The sequence below is a fragment of the Dryobates pubescens genome, chromosome 15 (assembly GCF_014839835.1).
Source record: "Dryobates pubescens isolate bDryPub1 chromosome 15, bDryPub1.pri, whole genome shotgun sequence".
In the NCBI taxonomy this organism is placed as follows: Eukaryota; Metazoa; Chordata; class Aves; order Piciformes; family Picidae; genus Dryobates; species Dryobates pubescens.
The window spans coordinates 18,085,679-18,107,328 of NC_071626.1; the positions used below are offsets into that span (position 1 = coordinate 18,085,679).

Genomic DNA, 21,650 nt, shown 5'->3' on the forward strand with positions numbered 1-21,650 from the left:
ACAGCTGTCCAAGAGTCCTTCGTGTTGGGTTACCACGCTGAAGGCGCTCGGCATCTGGCCAGGGCAGTGCTAGCGCCAGCAGGCACCAAGCGGCTGCCAGAACGACCCCCAGGAGGTGGCGGTGACCCATTGGGTCAGCCACGCTGTCCCGTCTCGCCGGGCTGCCAGCGATGCCCAAGCTGAGCTAGCGCCTCCCTCCTGCACTGCCACCAACCCTGGCTCCGGCTGGACCTGCTGCAGAGCCACCAGGCGCAGGGGAAGCTAGGCCGCGGTGAAGCCGGCGCTCCCAGCCAGCTCGGCAGGCTGAAGTCACGCTTCGGTGGGGTGGTCTCGGCGGGGCGGGAAGGCGGCGTGGCCGGAGGAGCGGAGGCTCTGCAGCCGCTGCTGCGGCACAGCCCTCACGCCCGCCCCACGGGCCAGCTCGGCCGAGGCCTGCAGCAGGGCCAACGACGGCCGCCCGGCCGGCAGGTGCGGCGGCGGCCACACGGCCGCCCGGGGCTGATGAATATTCATGATGGCGGCGGCCCGTCCCGCCGCGCGCACGTCTCGCGGGGAAGCGCCGCCTCCGCCGGAAGCTGCCTCGCGACCGCCGCACGGCCACTTCCGCCCTTCCTCCCGCCCGTGCCCCTCGCACTTCCGGTAAGCGCGCGCCCGCCCGCCGCCGCCACACGGGCCTAGCTTCCGGCCCGGCTTGGCCGCCCGCAGATACTCCGCCGAGGGAAAACCTGCCCCGGGCCAGCGGCCGCCTCCCGCTCCGCCTCTTTTGCGAGCGAAGCCGCCGATGACGCCGTTCCGCTCTGCTCGGAGCCCCGGAAGAGCTACGGCGCGCTCCGCCCCCTGATCCGGAAGCGACTCGCCGCTCCTCTTTCCGGTGAGGAGGCCGCTGCCGCCGGTGGAGTCAGGGTCGGGGTCGCCGCTGGGGGGTGGTGCCCGGTAATCTGTCGGGTGGCGGGTGTGAGGGCCGGGGGAGCCCGGGGGGAGCGGGACTTCCGGGGCCGGAGCGATCCGGAAGCGGAAACGGAGGAGGGCTGTCTGTCTGTATGTCTGTCTGGTCGCCCGCCCGTCCCGGTGTCTGGTGCCAAAGCGCGCCCAGGGGCTCCGTCGCGGGTGGCTGAGCTCTGGACCAGCCCCGCGGGGGACGACAAGGCGGCGCGCCCCGTCCTCAGGCGCCGCCGCCGCCTTGTGCGTGCGGGGCCCCGCGGGGGGAGGTGGGTCCGGGCCCCTCCTACCATCCCGGGCGATCCTTGCGGGGAGCCTGCTTCCCGGCCCATGGCCTGTCCCCCAGGGGCTAGATGTGGCCGGCGGGACCGGGGGCCCCGCGTTGCGCCGGCCGCTGTCATGCAAGGCCCCGGGCGCTCCGGTAACCCTGGCGGTTTGTTTGCAGAGACGGCCCTGGAAGGAGGAGAAATGCAAGAGGAGGGAGAGTGAGAGGGGTAAGGAGCTTCTGCTGTGAGTGACTCCCCCTCGCCCCATGGGCTTCCCTCAGGGTTCAGTGTTGTGGGTTCTTGAAATGGCTTCTGCTCCATGGTGCAGGAGAGGCTGAAGGGAACTGTGGCATGGGGTATGGCCCCTGCCAGGCACCTGTTTCAGCAGTGGCTCAGTCACTTGGGGTGGAGGCTATGCATGTGTCAAGCACTAGAGTTGTTCCCACTCTGGTGTGTGGGTTTGGGATTGAGAACCCTGTCCAGCATGCTTGGGATAATCTTGATGTGCATTCAGATGTGATTGTTCCAAAGATTTAGCTGCATTTGAATGATTTGGTGCTTGAGAGCTTTGTGGAGACGTTTCTGCGTTTGACCTTACAGCCTGTGTGGCCTTCAGCATCCTTAGTACTTTGCAGCAATTAAGCCTGAAAGCTCCTTGTTGCTGAGCAAAGATCTTGGGCAGACTGTAAAACAACATTGGAAACCATTCTTGGGGCAGAGGGAGGGGGCACCTTTTGTCAACTGCAGACTCTACACCCGTAAGAAAACAAAAGCTAGGTGTCTGGAGGGTAAAGAAAAGCACCTTAAAAATCAGCCTCTAAATACCTGATTGTGCCTTCCAGAAAAACAGCCTCCACCTCACCGTGTACTTGCACGTGCTTTTGTCTCTCTGTTTATGATTAAAGTGATGACCTGCAAAGAAGTATAAGCCCAGCACGTTAAGTATGTGACTCTGTGAAGTACTCTGAGATCTAAACTCCAGATCCCTTGTCCCTTGTGAGTTCGCTGGTTCACTCGGTTGTATTTTTGGTGTATGTACCTTTGTGGTCTGTACATAGAAGGTGTTTTTGGTTTACATCAGGAGGGTACCTTGACATCTGTCTGATACTAGACTGGTGAATAGGAAGAAGGTCCCATCTCTGGCCCGTTTGTGGAAGCTGGGATGATGAAGGCACTGCAGTGGGAACGTGCTGTGGTACAGGGTTGAAGCTCCAGCCCATGTCTGGTAGTTATAGAGCAATTGGAAGGGTTACGTGCAAAGTTCTGGTGAAGTAAGTGTGAGCAGGGTTAAAGTGGGGGCTGCCAACAGGGGTGCATGTTGTCCAAATGGCCTTCAGCCTGAAAGTGGGGTAGGGGAGGGAGAGCTTGTGGGCCTTAAGGCAGTAGTTTGGTGGAGGAATCTTCTCTTTGTTTTCTCCTTTTGGAAGACTGGCTTGCTAGCAAGATTGCATGAAAGCTTCAACTCTGACACCGTTTCTCCTTTTCCTCCGTGTTCTTACAGCTTCATCACACTTCAGCCTTTCAAGCCAAAAGTTTTGAGGCCTGCTATCAGCTCAGGCATGAAAGATCTTTGGATGGGGGAGATGGATTCTAAGAGAGTTGAACAAAACCAGTGCAGTCATGTTTTGACAGTGAGAGCCTGATTTTGACCTGCACACTTTGGAACCTGAGGAAGCAAAAGTTAGGTGAAGTTCTGCTAGGAGACTAGGTGGAGACAGGCAGCCAGTGGGTACCCTGGCCTGTGCTAGTCTGGATTGTAGGCTCTGGAAATGGAGTTGCTTTTCATTTCTTGTAGTCTTTAAATGAGACAGCTCTTGTGAGGTTATTTTTTGTGGTTTAAATTGGCATCTTTCTGTTTGACTCAAAGTCTGCAGTAGAATCCAAGGGAGTCTTGGACAAGTCCAAATTTTACTTGACAAATGCATCTGATTACGATACAGGACTTTGAGTTCCTGCAGAATCAGGTTCACTTTGAAGGTTTTGATTTTAAACCCAACACCAAGCAAAACCCACCCAAACCCCCCCACACTTGACAGTCCAACCCAAAATTCCCTCTTGCTTCAGCTCAGTTTCCTGGAAGACATTCTGTCTTTATGTGCCCATCTGGGGGAAGACGGCAGCCCTGCTATGAAGCACTGCGTGCTTAGGTCTTTGCCGTGGATAGCGTCCTCAGGTTGGCTCAGGAAAGGAAGCAGAGGAAGGAAGGAAAGAGCCTTGCCCCATCAGAGTCTGATTGAATCACAGCAAGGTGAATGGCAGTAATTCAGTCAGGCAGCTGGCAGTCTGACTGCATGCCACCGAGGCCAGGTAAATAATTCATCCTCAGGTGTGCGTATTGGTTGGCTTGGAATGAGCAAGCAGGCAGGAAAACCTGGCTCTGCTGTTGTGTGAGCAATTCATAAAACCAAAATTATCAGGTAATTTGGTTCATTTAAATACCTCTTCTCTATGGAGAGAGAGAGGGGAGGGAAAAAAAAATCTCTTTGCATTTTGGCTTGCACTCAGCAATTCCACATGCATTTATTCTGCCCTAATATGCTTTTGGAGAGTAAAGTGTTTGATGCTTCTTGGGGCATGCTCCACAGCTTATCTGATGATTGAGACAGGCCCTTCAGAAACAATATTTACTCACTAATTAGACTGCTGCCACATCACAACAGAAATAGGAGTGGGACAATTTGCAGGTAGCTGCATGTGAAACCAACAGTGCTTGCGTTCTCTAGGCAGCTTGCTCTGCCAGGTGTTCTCCAAGCATAGTTTTTGTCCTGTGTTTTACCTGCCAGTTTCACCCTGTTTGTTTGGGAACTAGCTGCATCCTTCTGCTTCAGGGTTTATTTCTTTAGTTTTTGAATAGTGTTTTCACAAGCAGAACAAACTGTGCTGTTACACAGAGGAATGGAAAGGGCTTCTTCAGCCCAGTGTTCCTAAAGAGATTAGGAGATTCATAGAGTACCACGTTGGAAGGGACCTCAAGGATCATCTAGTCCAACCTTTCAGGGTAAGAATATAGTTTAAATGAGATAAAGAGGACCAGTTAGACAGCAAAATGTAGTCCTCTGTAGACTTTACTGTCCAACCAGTCCTCTGACTGCATGGAGAGTTGGGAGGCAGCAGTGGGCATTTGACTCAGGACAGAATTCTACTGAGTTTTATCCCAGAGATGGGAATGAAATGAGCAACAGAGAGCCATGACATGGGCTCACGTGGAAACAGGGTATCTCAGGAGCAGGGCAGTCAAATGCTTTTGCTCCTGCCTAGTCTCATTGAGTGGGAATGGGAATCTTGTCTGTCAGGGGTATTGAGTGATAGTCCTGGGTTTTCTTACAAGAGAGTGGAGCTGTGGTGGTCAGAGTGTTGGGCAGCAAGAGGTTAGGAGCACTGAGTTTGACTTCTTGGTCTGCTGTGGCTGGCTGTTCTCTTGGGCAAGTCTGTTTCACTCTCTCTGCCTGTCTTCTTCCTGCGTAACATAATGCTGATGTCCCCTCACTGCATCTGGGTCCTTAGTGCTGAGCTAGGGTGGAGGGACAGGCAAAATTGTCCCTGCTGGTGGGGTCAGACTGGCAATGAAGAGTTGTTTTCAGCTGTATTTGCTTGGTTGCAGATGCACAGGCTTTATTTATGTCCTGTGCTCTGGGTGGATGATAATGAGCCATTTTGGAGGTGCTCTGGGTTTGTAGTCAGTCGCTTGGTTGGTTTTTCTTGCATGGAGGAGTACTGGGGCAGGAGGTGTTTGAGGTGGACCTAAGCCTGTGGGAACAGCAGGCATCTTTTTCCCCTGAACATAAATTGTGATTTGGGCACATAGCTCAAAAGTGGGGAGAAGTTGCTCAAGTCAGAGAGGGGAGGTGAAGGAACTGTCACAGTGTTAGACTGAGTCAGTTCCCTGTTGCAGTCTCTTTGGGTTTAATGTTCTTTTTGTGTGTGTGTCTGTTTGTCTTTCTTCTTCTCCATTTCCCTTCCCTTTCCCCTTCTTCCCCACTGTGCCCAGCTAGGATGGAAGAATCTCATTTCAACTCCTCCCCGTACTTCTGGCCAGCAGTGCCCACTGTCTCGGGACAGGTAAGATCTTTGTCTTCCCACCTGGGATGCTGCTCTTGCTTTCTGCTACAAATTGTTCTCTTGCATTTCTTGCTCAGCCAATGCTGGGAGAAGCTTTGCTAGAATGTTCTAAAAGCAATTCTTCCCACCCATGTAGATTGAGAACACCATGTTTATTAACAAGATGAAGGAGCAGCTCTTGCCCACAGAGAAGGGCTGCAGCCTGGCTCCCCCCCACTACCCTGCCTTGCTGACAGTACCCACCTCTGTGGCCCTGTCCACTGGCATCACCATGGACTCAGACACCAAGCCGGAGCAGCTGACACCACACAGCCAAGCCCCTGTGACTCAGAACATCACCGTGGTACCAGTGCAGTCTGCTGGACTCATGACAGCAGGTAGGGGACTCCAAAGAGTCATAGAGTGGTAGGCACCTCCAAAGGTCATCCAGTCCAACCCCCCTGCCAGAGCAGCATCACCTAGGACAGGTCACACAGGAATGTATCCAGGTGGGTTTGCAATGTCTCCAGGGAAGGAGACTCCACAACCTCTCTGGGCAGCCTGCTCCAGGGCTCTGGCATCCTCGGAGTAAAGAATTTTTCCCTCATGTTGAGGAGGGTGTTGGGGAGGGTAAACTATATTTTCTGTTTTCATTGTAGTCAAAAGTACAGTTTTAGTCAGAAGAAAAGAAGGCCAGAGGGAGCCCTTCTCACTCTACAACTCCCTGAAAGGAGGTTGGCATGAGGTGGGGTTGGTCTCTTCTCCCCAGTAACAAATGATGAGAGGAAACAGCCTCAGGTTGTCCCAGGGGAGGTTTAGGTTGGATATTAGAAGAAAGTTCCTGACTGAAAGGGCTCTCAAAGCATGGCACAGGCTGCCCAGGGAGGTGGTTGCCTGGAGGTGTTTGAAAGAGGCAGAGATGTGGTGCCGAGGGACATGGTTTAGCACCAGCCTTGCTAGAGTTAGGGAATGGTTGCACTTGACCTTAAAGGCCTTTTCCAACTGAAATGATCCTTTGATTCCATGCACAGCAGGTGGATGGAGCTGGGTTCTGTGGGGTAATGAGGCTGGCCGTGGGCAGAGATGCGATGAGTGACTTCCTCCATCCTTTTTTCTGTCCGCAGGTCCAGGTCTGGTGATTACTTCCCCATCAGGTTCCCTGGTGACCACAGCCACCTCTGCCCAAACCTTTCCCATCTCAGCTCCCATGATTGTCTCTGCGCTCCCCCCTGGCTCCCAGGCAGCCCTCCAGGTGGTTCCTGACCTGTCAAAGAAGGGGGCAGCCGCCCTGTCGGAAGGGGCCGGGGGCGGCGGGGCCGGGGGAGTTGCCCCCAAACCGCCGCGGGGCCGCAAGAAGAAACGATTGCAGGAGTCAGGGCTGCCCGAGATGAGCGACCCCTTTGTGCTGTCCAACGTGGAGGAGGAGGACCAGCACAAGGATGGCAAGACATACAGGTGAGGAGTGGGGCTGAGCCGTGCCTGTAGCGCTGCATGGGGATGGGGGTGCGCGGGGGACCAGAGATCCCTGCCTCTTCCCTGTAGGATCCCCGAGTAGAGGATCTTTCAGTTGTAAGGAAGAGTTGAGTTCTCTCTAGTCAGGAGTGTTTTCAGGCCGGTGTGGTGACCCAGAACTATCTCCTTCTTAGTGGACAGCTCTGATTCCCTGAGCAGATGGATGTTAATGTCACTAGGTTAGTTAACGACCAGGGCGTTCTGGAGGCTAAACCTTGACGCTAGGGCCGGGTAGTCTGGCTGGTGTAGTGCAGAGTGCAGTGCTGTCTGGTGCAGCTGCAGCACTGCTCAGGTAGCTGACAGCCCTCTTGTACCTGAGCTAGGACTCCAGTCTGTCCACTGTAACGATTACAAACTGGAGGCACACGGAGCAGGAAATTAACTGTGATGCTCGTGTCTGCTCCTGTATGCATTGCCCCCTATCAGCTCTTCCTGTTTCAGCATTCCCAACCAGACAGGGAAAAAAATGTATTTCTGAATTGGATATGAGGGGGTTTCTGAGCCCTGAGGGTGTCACAGAAGAGGGGGGAAGAGTTCTGAGCCCTGAGGATATCAGAGAAGATGGGGGAGAGTTCTGAGCCCTGAGGGTATCGGAGAAGAGGGGGAAGAGTTCTGAGCCCTGAGGTTGGGTTTCTGAGCTTGGAGGGATGTGGTTTGAGTTTACAAGTGAGTGGTGGGAAAGGGTGAGATTAACTAGAAGGAAGTACTTGAGGCTAAGGTGCTGTGGGTGTTCTAGAGAAGGTGATAACCAGACAGAGCAGGCAAGTGCTGGGGAAGGAAGTGTGATGGTCTGAGGCGGGAAGCAGGAGCGTGCAGGAGTGATTTAGGGATGATGAAGATCAATAAGAGGGTAGAGTAGAAGCAAGATGAAAACAGAAATAGCAGATGATCCCTAGCTCTTCTCCCTTCCCTACCAGGTGCCCATGATCCTGTCTGGAGCAGTTTTCCTCTCCAGCATCCTAGGCCCTCTTTTTTGGCCAGACGGTTTCTGGAGTCATTCAAGCGGCAGCGTTAGGAAGGCATCTCCACATCATCAGGCACTGCTGTGTGTTTAGCCACAGCAATTTCAACATGTTTACACTTTCAAACAAAAGCAGTTAGCTGGGTAGAAAGCTAAAGCTTGGCTCAGCCTTTTCTTCTCTTACCCAATGTCCTAGTTCTTCCACTTGGAAAACATCATCAGTGTGTGGTGAAGGAGAGGTGGGGGAGTGTTAGGTAGAGCTTGCTATTTGTAATCCCACCATTTATTTTGGGCCCTGGCCACAATTCCACACTACTCAAGCTGCTTGCAGTCTGGGTTGCTAATTAGGTTGTTAAATATGTATTTAGAGGGGACACAATTGGCAGTGAGCACTAGAATTAAAGCTGAACCAAGGCTTTAATTATAGCTCCTTGTTTACTTGGAAGTTTGGGGGAAAAAAATGTCCAAGACCAGGTGGAGTGACTCAGCAGAAACTTTTCTGAACATGCAGAGCTCAAGAAAAAGACTTTGCAGAGAAAAACCCAAGGAGTTTAGGAACATGCAGCTGGGGAGATTGCCTGTCCTCGTGTGAGTGTGGTACCTCTGCCTGGTTCTCCAGCCCCTGCCCCACACCGGCCTTCCTCTGAGCAATGCTGAGGTGCAAGGCTGAGATTCACTGAGGACCTCCAAGGAGGATTTCTGCCCTTCTTGGGATCTCCTCTTAGCTGGTGCTTGCTGGAGAATCATAGAATGGATTGGGTTGGAAGGGACCTCATTAATGAAGATATGGAACAGCCCTGGTCCCAGCACAGACCCCTGAGGCACACCACTTTTCACCCATCTCCATCTGGGCCTCAAGCTGCCGGCCACTGCCCTTTGTATGCCATCATCCAACCAATTCCTTATCCACTGCACAGTCCACCCATCCAATCCATATCTCCCCATCTTAGAGAGGAGGATGTTGTGGGGGACTGTGTCAAAGGCCTTCCCAAAGTCCAGCTGGATGACATCTGTTGGGCTTCTCTTGTCCACCGATGTAGTTACTCCGTTGCAGAAAGCCACCAGGTTGGTCAGGCAGGACTTGCCCTTGATGCAGCCATGCTGGCTGTCCCCAGTCACTTTGCTGTCCTCCATATATACTCTTCCAGTAGAGCTTCCAGGAGGATCTGTTCCATGCTCTTTCCAGACACAGAGGTGAGGCTGACAGTTTGGTAGTTTCCAGGGTCCTCTTTTTCACCCTTTTTAGAGAGGGATGCAATGTTTCCCTTCTTCCAGTCTCCACAGATCTCAGCTGGCTGTCAGGACTTTTCCAGTGTGCCAGTTTGGAACTGAAAATGACTGTTGGAAAAAGGAAAGTGTTGTCTTCTCTTGGAGCTGGGGGAGTGCAAACCTGTGTGAAATACAGTCAGGTTGTTTCTCTGTAACACACATATGGGTACACTTCCAAGTCCAGACTTCAAGGATTCCTGGGTGCCTTCTTTATTCTATAGGATGAGTTGGGTGGTTCCTGCTACCAGGGTCAGCAGACATAGCCTAGCTAAATTGAGACTGGGTGAGGTTCAGCTGCTCCTGCTCCCTTTTCAAGCTGGAGGAGGAGTTGCTCTTGCATTCAGAGTTCTACACTTGTGGGCTTTCACTGATTCTTCTGCTCACAGAATGGTAGGGGTTAGAAGGAATCACACAGGAACACATGCAGGTGAGTTTGCAATTTCTCCAGAGACAGAAACTCCACCACCTCTCTGGGCAGCCTGGGCCAGTGCTCTGCCACTGTCAAAGGGAAGACTTTTTTCTTTTGTGTTCAAGTGGAACCTCCTGAGTTCCAGTTTGTCTCCATTGCCCCTCGTCCTGGCACTGGACACCACTGAGAAAAGTCTGGCTTCATCCTCCTGACACTCACCCATTAGATATTGATCAGCATGAATGAGATGCCCAGAGGCTTCTCCAGGCCAAACAACCCCAGCTCCCTCAGCCTGTCCTCATAGCAGAGGTGCTCCAGCTCCCTGATCATCTTCATGGCCTCCTCTGGACCTGCTTCATCAGGTCCATGTATCTCCTGTGTTGAGGGCTGGACACAGCACTGCAGGTGAGGTCTCGCAGAGCAGAGGCAGAATCAGCTCTCTCCATCTCTGGCCATGCTGCTTTTGATGCAGCCCAGGCTGCCTTTGGCCTTCTGTGCTGCAAGTGCCCATTGCTGGCTCATGTCAGCTTCTCATCCAGCAGCATCCCCAAGTGCTTTTCTGCAGGGCTGCTCTCAATCTCATCATCCCCCAGCCTGGACTGATATCTGGGATTGCCCTGAGCTATGTGCAGGATCCTGCACTTTGCCTTACTGAACCTCATGAGGTTCTCCTCAGCCCAGCTCTCCAGCCTGTCCAGCTCCTTCTGGGTGGCATTGTGTGCTTCATGCCTATCAGTGACACCACTCAGCTTGTTATCTTCATGAAGTAGTCTTACCTGGAAGTGGTGCAGGGATCTTACTGACTAGATCTTTGTAAGCAAAGGTGTGGGAGGCATTGCTGCTGACCATACTGTTTGCAGATCTTCATACCTAGCCTTAGTCTGCTGCTTTGCTTTGTGCTATTAAAGAATGTTTGCACCTTCAGGGAACAACATCTAACCCAGTTCCCTAAAGCTTTTTCCTTCATGAGTAACATCACCTCAGTCTTGTCTGGATTCACTGTTGCCTCTCTGTTAACCTTCTCCAACATCTGTGTAGAATTGACTTCCTGTGGACAGTGAGATTGGCATTAAGAGTCCTTTCTAGTCAGGTGCTGGCAGTGTGCTTGTGGGAACAGCACAGGGGTTTGGATTTGTGGGACAACAAGGAGCTCAGGGACAGAGGACACTTCCAAGATGAGTCCAGGGTGTGAAAGAGTGCAGAAGCCTTATATAAAGGCTTAGCAAGATGCAGAGCTGAGCTGTAGACTCATAGAATGGTTTGGGTTGGAAGGGACCACCAAAGGTCATCCAGGCCAACCCCCCTGCAGGCAGCAGGGACATCCTCCACTAGATCAGCTTGCTCAGAGCCTGGTCCAGCCTGACCTTCAATATCTTCAGGGATGGGACCTCAACCACCTCCCTGCAACAGGGCAACCTGTTGCAGTTTTCCAGCACTAAGATAGTACAGAACTTACTCCTAACTTCCATTCTAAATCTGCTCTTCTCTCATTTCAAACCATTGCCTCTCATCCTGTCACTGCAGGCCTTTGCAAACAGTCCCTCTGCAGCCTTCTTGTAGCCCCCTTCAGGTACTGGAAGGCTGCTATTAGGTCTGCCTGGAGCCTTCTCTTCTGCAGGCAGAACAACCCCAGCTCCCAGAGGCTTCCCCAGGCCAAACAACCCCAGCTCCCTCAGCCTGTCCTTGTAGCAGAGGTGCTGCAGCTCCCTGATCTTCTTTGTCACCTCCTTTGTTCAGTGTCCATCCTGTGTTGAGGGCTCCAGAGCTGCACACAGCACTGCTGGGAGGTGTCCCCAGAGCAGAGCAGAGAGGCAGAATCAGCTCTCTCCATCTCTGGCCACACTGCTTTAGATGCAGCCCAGGCTGCCTTTGGCCTTCTGTGCTGCAAGTGCCCATTGCTGGCTCATGTCAGCTTCTCACCCAGCAGCATCCCCAAGTGCTTTTCTGCAGGGCTGCTCTCAATCTCATCATCCCCCAGCCTGGATTGGTATCTAGGATTGCCCTGAGCTATGTGCAGGATCCTTCACTTTGCCTTATTGAACCTCATGAGGTTCTCCTCAGCCCAGCTCTCCAGCCTGTCCCTGGGTGGCATCCTGTAGAGGGTGAGGAAGCTGGGTGGAGTCCCCATTTTGCAGAGGAAATGAAGTGCACCAGGGCAGCCAGTGGTTTGAGTCCAGCATGTGGGTGTGTTCTCAGACATGGCTCATTTTCACCCTTCTTTGCTGCCTTGTGGTGGATTTAGCATTGCTCTTTGAATAGATCTACAGTCTGGTGGCCATGGCTTTTGTAAGCCCCATCTATCTGTCTAAAATGGTCAAATTTGGCCAAGTTGCAAGCTTGGAAAAAGTCTTAAGCATGCTCTGAGATGCATTGTAGTTTGGTAGGTGAAGTATGCAGAAGCCCTCTTTGTTTTTTCTTGAGGTTTGCATGACTCCAGGCACTGACCAGACTGCCTGTCTTCATGGTTTCTGTATGAGGATGGACTCCATGCCTACAGTCTCTGAAGCAATAAGCATCTTCTAGGCTAGCACTGAAGGCCAGGCATGCTTTTCCTTCAGTCACAACCTGTTGTGCCCAGTGTTGACAGTAACACCACCACACACACCCCTTCTGATGGGCACAAACACAAGGTGTGAGAAGACACTGGTTGGTTCAGCTGTAGTATGGATCACAATGAGCTATGGACAGGGTCTGGAGCTGACTGTGTCCAGGAAGTCTGAAAACTTAGTAGAGCTGAGATGGGAATTGGAAAGGAGGGAAGAGAGAGGATTAGAGTTTGATACACAGAATGGTAGGGGTTGGAAGGGACCTCTGAAGATCATCTAGTCCAGCCCCTGTGCTAAAGCAGGACCACCAGACCCTAGATCACCTTGCACAGAACATGTCCAGGTGGGTTTTGAGAAGGAGCTTCCCCAATCTCTGGGCAGCTCCAGCACCCTGAAAGAAGAGTTTTCCCCTCTACTTAAATGAAACCTCTTGTGTTCTAGCCTGTGCCTGTTGCCCCTTGTCCTATCAGTGCCACCACTGAAAAGAGCCCAGCCCCATCCTCTCAACATCCACCCTGTAGATACTGACCAGCACTGGAAAGATCTCCTCTCACTCTGCTCTCCTCCAGGCTAAGGAGCCCCAGGCCTCTCAGCCTCTCCTTGTCAGAGAGCTGCAGCAGAGGGGGTGAGGGGAGCCTGTTTGCAAGGGAAAGAGGGCACAGAGAGAAGCAAGACTGAGGGGAGAAAGAACCAGAGCTAGGGGCTGGGAAGTAAGGAGATGCTTGGAATTAGGTGGGGACAGGAGCATGGGATGTGGCCAGACCTGAAGCGTGGGGGAGAGGAGGCAAATGGTAGGTAGCTGAGGGGGTTGAACGGAGCAGAGCTGCTGCAGCAGGGGGAAAAGATCTTGGGGTCCTGACGCAGGAGAGAGGGGACTGTAGGAGGCTAGAAGGCTAAGAGCAGAGGAGGACCTCAGCTTGGAGTGCCAGGCAGGAAGTTTGACCACATTCCCTCCAAAGCCTAGAAATCTTACAGCCAAGGTTTGCAAACGCTGCGGTGCCCCTGCTGGCGGCACCAGGTGTGGCCTCCCGGGCACAGGGCCCTGTCCCCCCTCTCAGGCTGTCAGGAGGGGGCAGAGCCCCCTTGCTGTGGTTCCTCACCCCGGTGGCAGTGGCAGAGGGCTGTGAATTGCTGATGAGCAGTGTGGGTGTGGGATGATGCCACATGTTGGACTTTCTGTTTGCTTTTTTTAACAAGTAGTTCCGTGAGCAGCGGAACTAATGAAGCCTGGTTCCCAGCGGCTCTCTCCTGTGTGGATTCTCTGATGTCTAATCAAGGGTGAGCTTATTAGCCTTTCCCTCAGCAGGACGCTCAAAGAGGGTCTCTCTTCTTTCCCCAGCTGCCTATTTTTTATGAGACTTGTCAGATCCTTACCCCACCCTTTCCTAGATGTGGTTGCGATTTGCTGATGATCTCAAAAGCTCTTAAGGAGGACAGGTGCCCCTGCACACATACATAGGCACAGTTTGTACCCAGGAGCTTGGCTTTTGCTATGATTGCTGTGCTTGAAGGGTTGGCAGGGACCTCCAAAGGTCATCCAGTCCAGCCCCACCCCCAGCAGGGACATTCCCCATGAGATCAGGTTGCCCAGAGCCTTGTCCAGCCTGACCTTGAATATCTCCAGGGATGGGGCCTCAACTACCTCCCTGGGCAACCTGTTGCAGTGTTCCACCACCCTCATGGTGCAGAACTTGTTCCCAGCATCCAATCTAAGAGGTCAGAATTAGGGCTGACCACATGCCTCAGGGTATAAGGTGGTACAAACTTGTGTTGTGCTGAGTTCTCTCCCTTCTGCTGAGCTGCTGTAACTCCATGGGAGCTCAGGTGCCCTTCCAGACTGCTGGGCTGAGGAATTCACAGTAAAGTTTCTGTGCTCATGGGGTTTAATTTTAGCATGTGTTGCTTGCACATCAGTGAAAGCAGTGTGTGGAAAGGAGTTTTGAGCTGGGGAGAGAGGACTTCAAAACCACTCTGCTGCATGTTTTATCTCATCATACCTTAATCTGTTCCTGTTGAGTACAATGCATTTTGATATCTGGGGGTGCTGCTGGGTGAGAAGCTGACATGAGCCAGCAATGGGCACTTGCAGCACAGAAGGCCCATGGCAGCTTGGGCTGCATCAAAAGCAGTGTGGCCAGAGATGGAGAGAGGTGATTCTGCCTCCCTGCTCTGGGGAGACCTCACCTGCAGTGCTGTGTGCAGCTCTGGAGCCTTCAACACAGGAAGGACAAGGACCTGCTGAAAAGGGTCCAGAGGAGGGCCATGAAGATGATGCAAGGACCGGCTGAGGGAGCTGGGGTTGTTCAGCCTGGAGAAGGCTCCAAGCAGACCTAATAGCAGCCTTCCAGTACCTGAAGGGGGCTACAAGAAGGCTGCAGAGGGACTGTTTGCAAAGGCCTGCAGTGATAGGATGAGAGGCAATGGCTTGAAATGAGAGAAGAGCAGATTTAGATTGGATGTTAGGAACAGGTTCTGTACCATGAAGGTGGTTAAAACACTGCAGCAGGTTGCCCAGGGAGGTGGCTGAGGCCCCATCCCTGAAGATATTGAAGGTCAGGCTGGACCAGGGTCTGAGCAAGCTGATCTAGTGGAGGATGTCCCTGCTGACTGCATTGGGGTTGGCCTGGATGATCTTTGGAGGTCCCTTCCAACCCAAACCACTCTAAGATTATCCTACTCTACTCAGTGCTGCTCAGGCCACACCTGGAGCACTGGCTGCATTTATGGTCCCCACTGCACAGAAAATATGTAGACAGGCTGGAAAGTGTGCAGAGAAGGGCCACAAAAATGACCAGAGGACTGGAAGCTCTGCTGTGTGAGCAAAAGGCTGAGAGAGCTGTGTTTGGTCAGGCTTCAGAAGAGAAGGCTCAGGGATACCTCACTACCATGGACCAACACGTAAAGGGAGGCTGTGAGCACAACAGAGACTCCCTCTGTACATGGTGTCCCCTGGGAAAGACAAGGGGTGATGGGGAGGAGTCACTGTTGGGGAGATTCCCATTGGAAGCCATAAGAACAGTTAGAGACTGGAATCATCTCCCAAGGGAAGGAGTGGAGTCCCCTACACAGGGCACTTCTAAGATGTAAGTTGTACAGGGTGCTGGGCCAGCTCATGTCAACTAGACTGTCACCTGGAAAAGTTGGGGTCCCTTCTATCCTGGCAGGCTGTGATTCTGAGGGTTTATGGGTCACTGATACTTCTGTGGTAGGTACCACAGCTGAGATGATCTCTAGAGCTCCCTTCCAACCTCTGCTGTTCTGTGATTCTGCTTCAGGAAGATGGAGCTGCATGGGGCTGGTGACACTTGAGGCTGCAATGTCTGTGCAACATCATGAGGGTAATAGTAGGTCAAGAGAGGTTCTCCTCCCCCTTTACTCTGCCCTGGTGAGACCACATCTGGAATGTTGTGTCTGGTTCTGGGCTGCTCAGATGAAGAAGGACCTCAGGGAACTGCTTAAGAGAGTCCAGCACAGAGCCACAAAGATGCTGAAGGCAGTGGAACATCTCCCTGCTGAGGAGAGGCTGAGGGAGCTGGGGCTCTTTAGCTTGGAGCAGAGGAGCCTGAGGGGTGACCTCATTCATGTCTATCAAGATGTGCAGGGCAGTGTGGGGAGGCTGGAGCCAGGCTCTGCTCAGGGATGTCCAATGGTAGGACAAGGGCAGTGGACCCAACAATAGCAGCAGTGCTGCTGAATAAACAAAACCACCACCAAAAAACTCCAGAAGGCTGTGTGTGGTTGTTCCCCTGGGACTAGCCCAGTGAGATATTTTACCACAGCCCAGTGGAAGACTTGTCTTAGACACACAAGTGACCCATTGGCTACCACTGAATCTAAATACAGAATTAACCAGGTTGGAAAAGACCTTTGAGATCATGGAGTCCAACCTATCACCCAACTCCATCTAATCAACTAAACCATGGCACCAAGTGCTTCATCCAGTCTCTTCCTAAACACCTCCAGTGATGGTGACTCCACCACCTCCCTGGGCAGCACATCCCAATGGCCAATCTCTCTGTGAAGAACTTCTTCCTGACATCCAGCCTAAACCTCCCCTGGTGCAGCCTGAGACTGTGTCCTCTTGTTCTGGTGCTGGTTGCCTGGGAGAAGAGACCAGCCCCCACCTGGCTGCAACCTCCCTTCAGGTAGTTGTAGACAGCTATAAAGTCTCCCCTGAGCCTCCTCTTCCCCAGGCTAAGCAACCCCAGCTCCCTCAGCCTCTCCTCACAGGGCTGTGCTCCAAACCCCTCCCCAGCTTTGTTGCCCTTCTCTGGACACCTTCCAGCAACTCAGCATCTTTCCTAAACTGAGGGGCCCAGAACTGGACACAGGACTCAAGGTGTGGCCTAACCAGTGCTGAGCACAGGGCAGAATGATTTCCTTGCTCCTGCTGGCCACACTGTTCCCAATCCAGGCCAGGATGCCATTGGCCATTGGCCACTTGAGCACACTGCAGGCTCACATTCAGCCTACTGTCAACCAGTACCCCCAGGTGCCTCTCTGCCTGGCTGCTCTCCAGTCACTCTGACCCCAGCCTGTAGCACTGCATGGGGTTGTTGTGGCCAAGGTCAGGAAGATCCTGATCTTCAGATCAGGAAAAGGGGAAACAGTATCCTGGAAAGCAATGACTGAGAAAGGACTTTCAGGAATTGAGTGACAGCATGTGAGCTCTCTGTGAGGCTGTGACAGGAGAGGGTGAACACAGCTGTTGGAATCAGTGCTGGAATCAGTAAAAAGAAGACAGATGAAATTCTTTCCAGTGAGGGTGGGGAGACACTGGAGGAAGTTGCCCAGGAAGGTCATGGAAGCCCCCTCCCTGAAGGTCTTCAAGGCCAGGTTGGATGAGGCCTTGAGCACCCTGGGCTAGTGGAAGGTGTCCCTGCCCATGGCAGATGATCTTTGAGGTCCTTTCCAACCCAAACCATTCCATGAATCTGTTGAACTTGAGAAGCATGCTGTAGTACCACACCATCTGGGGGCTGCTATTTTGAAGGTCATTTGGAAAATGGACAAAATGCAGGAGTGCCCTGAAATGTGAGAGCTGGAGCAGTGCTGTGTGCTGAGAGCATGGGGAAACACTGGCTGGCCTGCCAGGGGAGGATGCCACCAAATGACTGAAGGGCTGTGGCAATAAGTTGGCTTAGATCCCTGAGCTTAGCTTATAGATTTCACAGGATCTCAGAATGGGACCTCTGAAGGTCATCCAGTCCAACCCCCCTGCTAGAGCAGCATCACCTAGAGTCAGTCACCTTAAGAACACATCCAGGAGCCTTTGGAACACCTCCAGAGGAGACTCCACAGCCTCTCTGGGCAGCCTGCTGCTCCAGGGCTCTGCCAGCCTCAAAGGGAAGAAGTTTTTGTTATGTTTATGTGGAACCTCCTGGGTTCCAGTTTGTGTCCACTGTCTCTTGTCCTGGCACTGGACACCACTGAGAAGAGTCTGGCTCCATCCTCCTGGCACTCACCCTTTAGATATTGGTCATCATGGATGAGATGCCCCTCAGGCTGCTCTTCCCCAGCCCTCTCAGCCTCTCCTCACAAGGTGTTCCACTCCCCTCAGCATCTCTGTGGCTCTCCACTGGCCTCCCTCTGGTAGTTCCCTGTCCTTGAAATGCTCAGGAATGGGTATTGCATTCCAGATGAGGCCTGAACAGGGCAGAATAGAGGGGGAGGAGAACTTCCTTTGAGCTGCTGGCCACACTCTTCTTTAATGCACCCCTGGATGTCATTGGCCTTCTTATCCACAAGGATGTGTTCCTGCCTCCTGGTCAATCTGTCCTCCACCAGCACTCCCAGTTTTATTCTTGCCCAGAGCTGCTCACCAGCAGTTCAGCCCCCAGCCTGTACTGGTCCATGGGGTTGATCTTCCCCAGGTGCAGGACTCCAAACTTGTCCTTGGACTTCATGAGGTTCCTATTTGCCCAGCTCTCCAGGTCTGGCTGTATGGCAGCACAGCCTGAGGGGTGTCAGCCAGTGCTCCCCCTTCGGTGCCATCACAGACTGGTGTGATGCCAGGGGCAGCAGGGTGGAAGCAGAGGTAGAACTCAACTGTTTTCATTTGGCATCTTCAGGTCTTGAGTTTCCTAGCTGTGTATCCTGGGACGTGGTTCTGTTTCCTTTCCCCTGCCTGTTACAAGACCTCACCCAGAAAATGTTTAACTTCAGCATGAGAAGCCCAAAAAGGGGAATGCAGAGGTTAAGAGAGCACTGCTGAGGAGCTGTGTGCTGAGGAGCTGTGTGCTGAGGAGCTGTGTGCTCAGCGCTGTGTGCTCAGCGCTGTGCTTCTGTTCAGTACCTCACGAGTGCAGCGCTGCCAGGGCACCACACTGCACTTCTTCCCCTGTTCCATGAAGTGCTGACTCTGACAGTGTAAATTTGTTCTTAGCATCTCCTCTAACTTCAGACCTGCTGATGGGAGTGTTGTCTTTCATTTGTGGTCTAACACGTATTCGTAGCCTACCAGCAGGAGCAAGGGTTCAGCTCACTTCTGAGACCGCCCTCAGGATGTGCCAGGAGTGTGAATCCTCCAAGCCCTGGCAAGGCTGACATCATTTTCACAACTGTGATGGTGACTCACAGGATGTCAGGGCTTGGAAGGAACCTCCAAAGATCATCCAGGCCACCCCCCCTGCCAGAGCAGCATCACCTAGGGCAGGTCACACAGGAACACATCCAGGTGGGTCTGCAATGTCTCCAGGGAAGGAGACTCCACAACCTCTCCGGGCAGCCTGCTCCAGGGCTCTGGCAGCCTCACAGTGAAAGAGTTTCTCCTTCTGTTCCCATGGAACCTCCTCTGCTCCAGCTTGCACACATTGCCCCTTGTCCTGTCATTGGACATCCCTGAGCAGAGCCTGGCTCCATCCTCCCCACACTGCCCTGCACATCTTGATAGACATGAATGAGGTCACCCCTCAGGTTGCTCTGCTCCAAGCTCAAGAGCCCCAGCTCCCTCAGCCTTTCCTCAGCAGGGAGAAGTTCCACTGCCTTCAGCATCTTTGTGACTCTGTGCTGGACTCTTTCAAGCAGTTCCCTGAGGTCCTTCTTTAAGTGAGGGGCCCAGAACTGGACACAGTATTCCAGATGTGGCCTCACCAGGGCACTTGATTGAAAAATGGTATTAAGCCATCTTAGGGAAATTTTACTATGAGCTGCTATTTTATCTCATAACAGAATCTGATGAATGAGGTGGAACATTCCATAATAAGTGGGAAAAAAATAGAGCACTGTGTGACACAGAGTGGCAGTCTGGTTGCTATAAGCATCAGTTGGTGTCTGACTCATCACAATGATTCTCATATGGATGAGTAGAGTTAGAATTGTACATCCCCCTTTTACTGACATTTCATAGATACATAGAAGGGTTTGGGTTGGAAGGGATCTCCAAAGGTCATCCATTCCAATCCCCCTGCAGGCAGCAGGGACATCCTTCACTAGATCAGGTTGCCCAGGGCCTTGTCAAGCCTGACCTTGAAGATCTCCATGGATGGGACCTCAACCACCTCCCAGGGCAACCTGCTGCAGTGTTCCAGCACCTTCATGGTGCAGAACCTGTTCCTAACATCCAATCTAAATCTGCTCTTCTCTTATTTCCAACCATTGCCTCTCATCCTGTCACTGCAGGCCTTTGCAAACAGTCCCTCTGCAGCCTTCTTGTAGCCCCCTTCAGGTACTGGAAGGCTGTTGTTAGGTCTGCCTGGTGCCTTCTCCAGGCTGAGCAACCCCAGCTCCCTCAGCCTGCCCTTGTAGCAGAGGTTCATGGCCCTCTTCTGGACCTGCTTCATCAGGTCCATGTATCTCCTGTGTTGAGGGCTTCAGAGCTGCACACAGCACTGCAGGGGAGGTCTCTCCAGAGCAGGGCAGAGGGGCAGGACCACCTCTCTCCATCTCTGGCCATGCTGCTTTTGATGCAGCCCAGGCTGCCACTGGCCTTCTGTGCTGCATTGCTGAGCCCATTGCTGGCTCATGATTGTGAGTTTTGAGGGTGTTGCTGTCTGAGCTTTCCATGAATGTCTCACTTAATTTCCCTGCAGATTCCCTCTAAAGGATTCTTGACATTGGAAGGGTTACTTCTGGTCTGTTGTGTACAGGTTGGGAGAGGCCTGGAGCGACCCGGTCCGTGTCCATGGCAGGGGGTTGGAACCAGATGATCTTTAAGGTCCCTGCCAACATAAACCATTCCCTGACTCTATGCAGCTCTGTCTAATTAAGAGTATGTTGTCCTGGGCTGTGTATTGTGCAGAGCCATAAGAAGCAGCTGCAGAGGTGTGGTGTCAGTGCCAGTGGCAATGCTGTGGTCATTTCTGTTGCTTGCCCTTGGGGAGAGTGCAGTGAAAGCAGGGGGTGTTCAGAGGCCCAGTGGGGAGAAAAGGTTAAAAATGAGTATTCAACAGAGGGGAAGAGGATCAGTGATTCCATAGAGCATTTTGCTCCTGCTCAGCAAAGAGCTCTTCCAGTTTTTCCTCTCCCCAGCCAGGAGGATTTTGCTGCAGCAGAATGCTGTGAGGGTCAGGTGGGATGTTCTCCTTGCCCATGGGGATGTGACATGGGGTTTGATCCAGACGTGCCCAGTAGAGAGCTGGTTGCATCTTCCCCTACAATGTTTGATGCTGTCTGAGGCAGAAGGTGAAGCCTTTAATGAAATGGATCATTTGTTCCCTTGGAAAGGCCTGATAGAGAGGATCACAGAATGGAAGGAGTTGGAAGGGACCTCCAGATATCCTCTAGTCCACCCCCCCTGGCAGACCAGGGTCAGCTAGAGGTGCCCAGAATCACATGTTGGTTGGTTTTGAAAGTCTTCAGAGAAGGATATTACACAGCCTGTCTGGGCAGCCTGTTTAAATGAAAACTACTGTGTTCTGGTTTGTGCCTGTTGCTCCTTAGCCTATCACTGGGCACCACTGAAAAGAGCCCAGCCTCATCCTCTTGACCTCCACATTTACATACTGATAAGCATTGATTCCTTCTTGGTGGTGCCCAGTAACAGGACAAGGAACAGGTATAAGCAGGCAGGCTGCCCAGAGAGGTGATGGAGTCTCCTCTGGAGTCATTGCAAACCCACCTGGATGTGTTCCTGTGTGACCTGCCCTAGGTGATGCTGCTCTGGCAGGGGGGTTGCACTGGATGATTTCTGGAAGTCCTTTTCAACCCCTAACATTCTGTGATGCTTCTTAGTCTCCTCCACACTAAAGAGCCCCAGGCCCTTCAGCCTCTTCTTCTAAGAGAGATGCTCCACTTTGCTCATCAACTTACTGTCCCTCCATTGGACTCTCTCCAGTAGTTCCCTGTCTCTCTTGAACTGGGGGCAGCAGACCTGGACACAACACTCCAGGTGTGGCCTCACTAGGGCACACTAGTGGAAGATGGCTCTGTTCCAGGGCCTTTTTTTACCTCAGAAGATTTGTGAATTCATTCATGCTCCATAGCTTTCTTGTCCTGTCAGGGCTGATGCTAATGAGATGATTGCAAAATGTGTCCTTGCAGGACTTTCTTTCTACTGGAATGCCTGTGGCTGCTGAATGCAGGCAGGAGAGGTTTGGAGTAGGGTGGCTGGGTTTTCTGGTGGGGAGGGAGGTGTGGGGGGTGGGGGTTTGCTGCTGGTGGGATTTCTGGTGAATTTTTATGTCAAGTTCTGGAGAAGTTTTGAAGGACCTTCTTGGTAGTTTGATTCTGAAAAGAGGAAAGGATATTCAGATTCTGTTCACTGAAGTGTT

At 52.6% G+C, this 21,650-nt stretch overlaps 1 protein-coding gene across 13 annotated transcripts in view; it reads left to right on the top strand.

Annotated features, from left to right (window-relative positions):
* Positions 1 to 712: 712 nt before the first annotated feature.
* ZNF384 (zinc finger protein 384) overlaps positions 713 to 21,650 on the top strand; it is a 30,179-nt gene continuing 9,241 nt past the window's right edge. For 2 of the 13 annotated variants that reach the window (XM_054167696.1, XM_054167707.1), the window contains exons 1-4: positions 4,348 to 5,264; positions 5,401 to 5,641; positions 6,368 to 6,698; positions 13,141 to 13,218. In XM_054167696.1, the coding sequence (XP_054023671.1) occupies positions 5,112 to 5,264; positions 5,401 to 5,641; positions 6,368 to 6,698; positions 13,141 to 13,218 (803 nt within the window). In that variant the 5' untranslated portion in view covers positions 4,348 to 5,111. The other 11 variants (XM_009899605.2, XM_054167708.1, XM_054167704.1 and 8 more) reach the window with 10 other exon arrangements.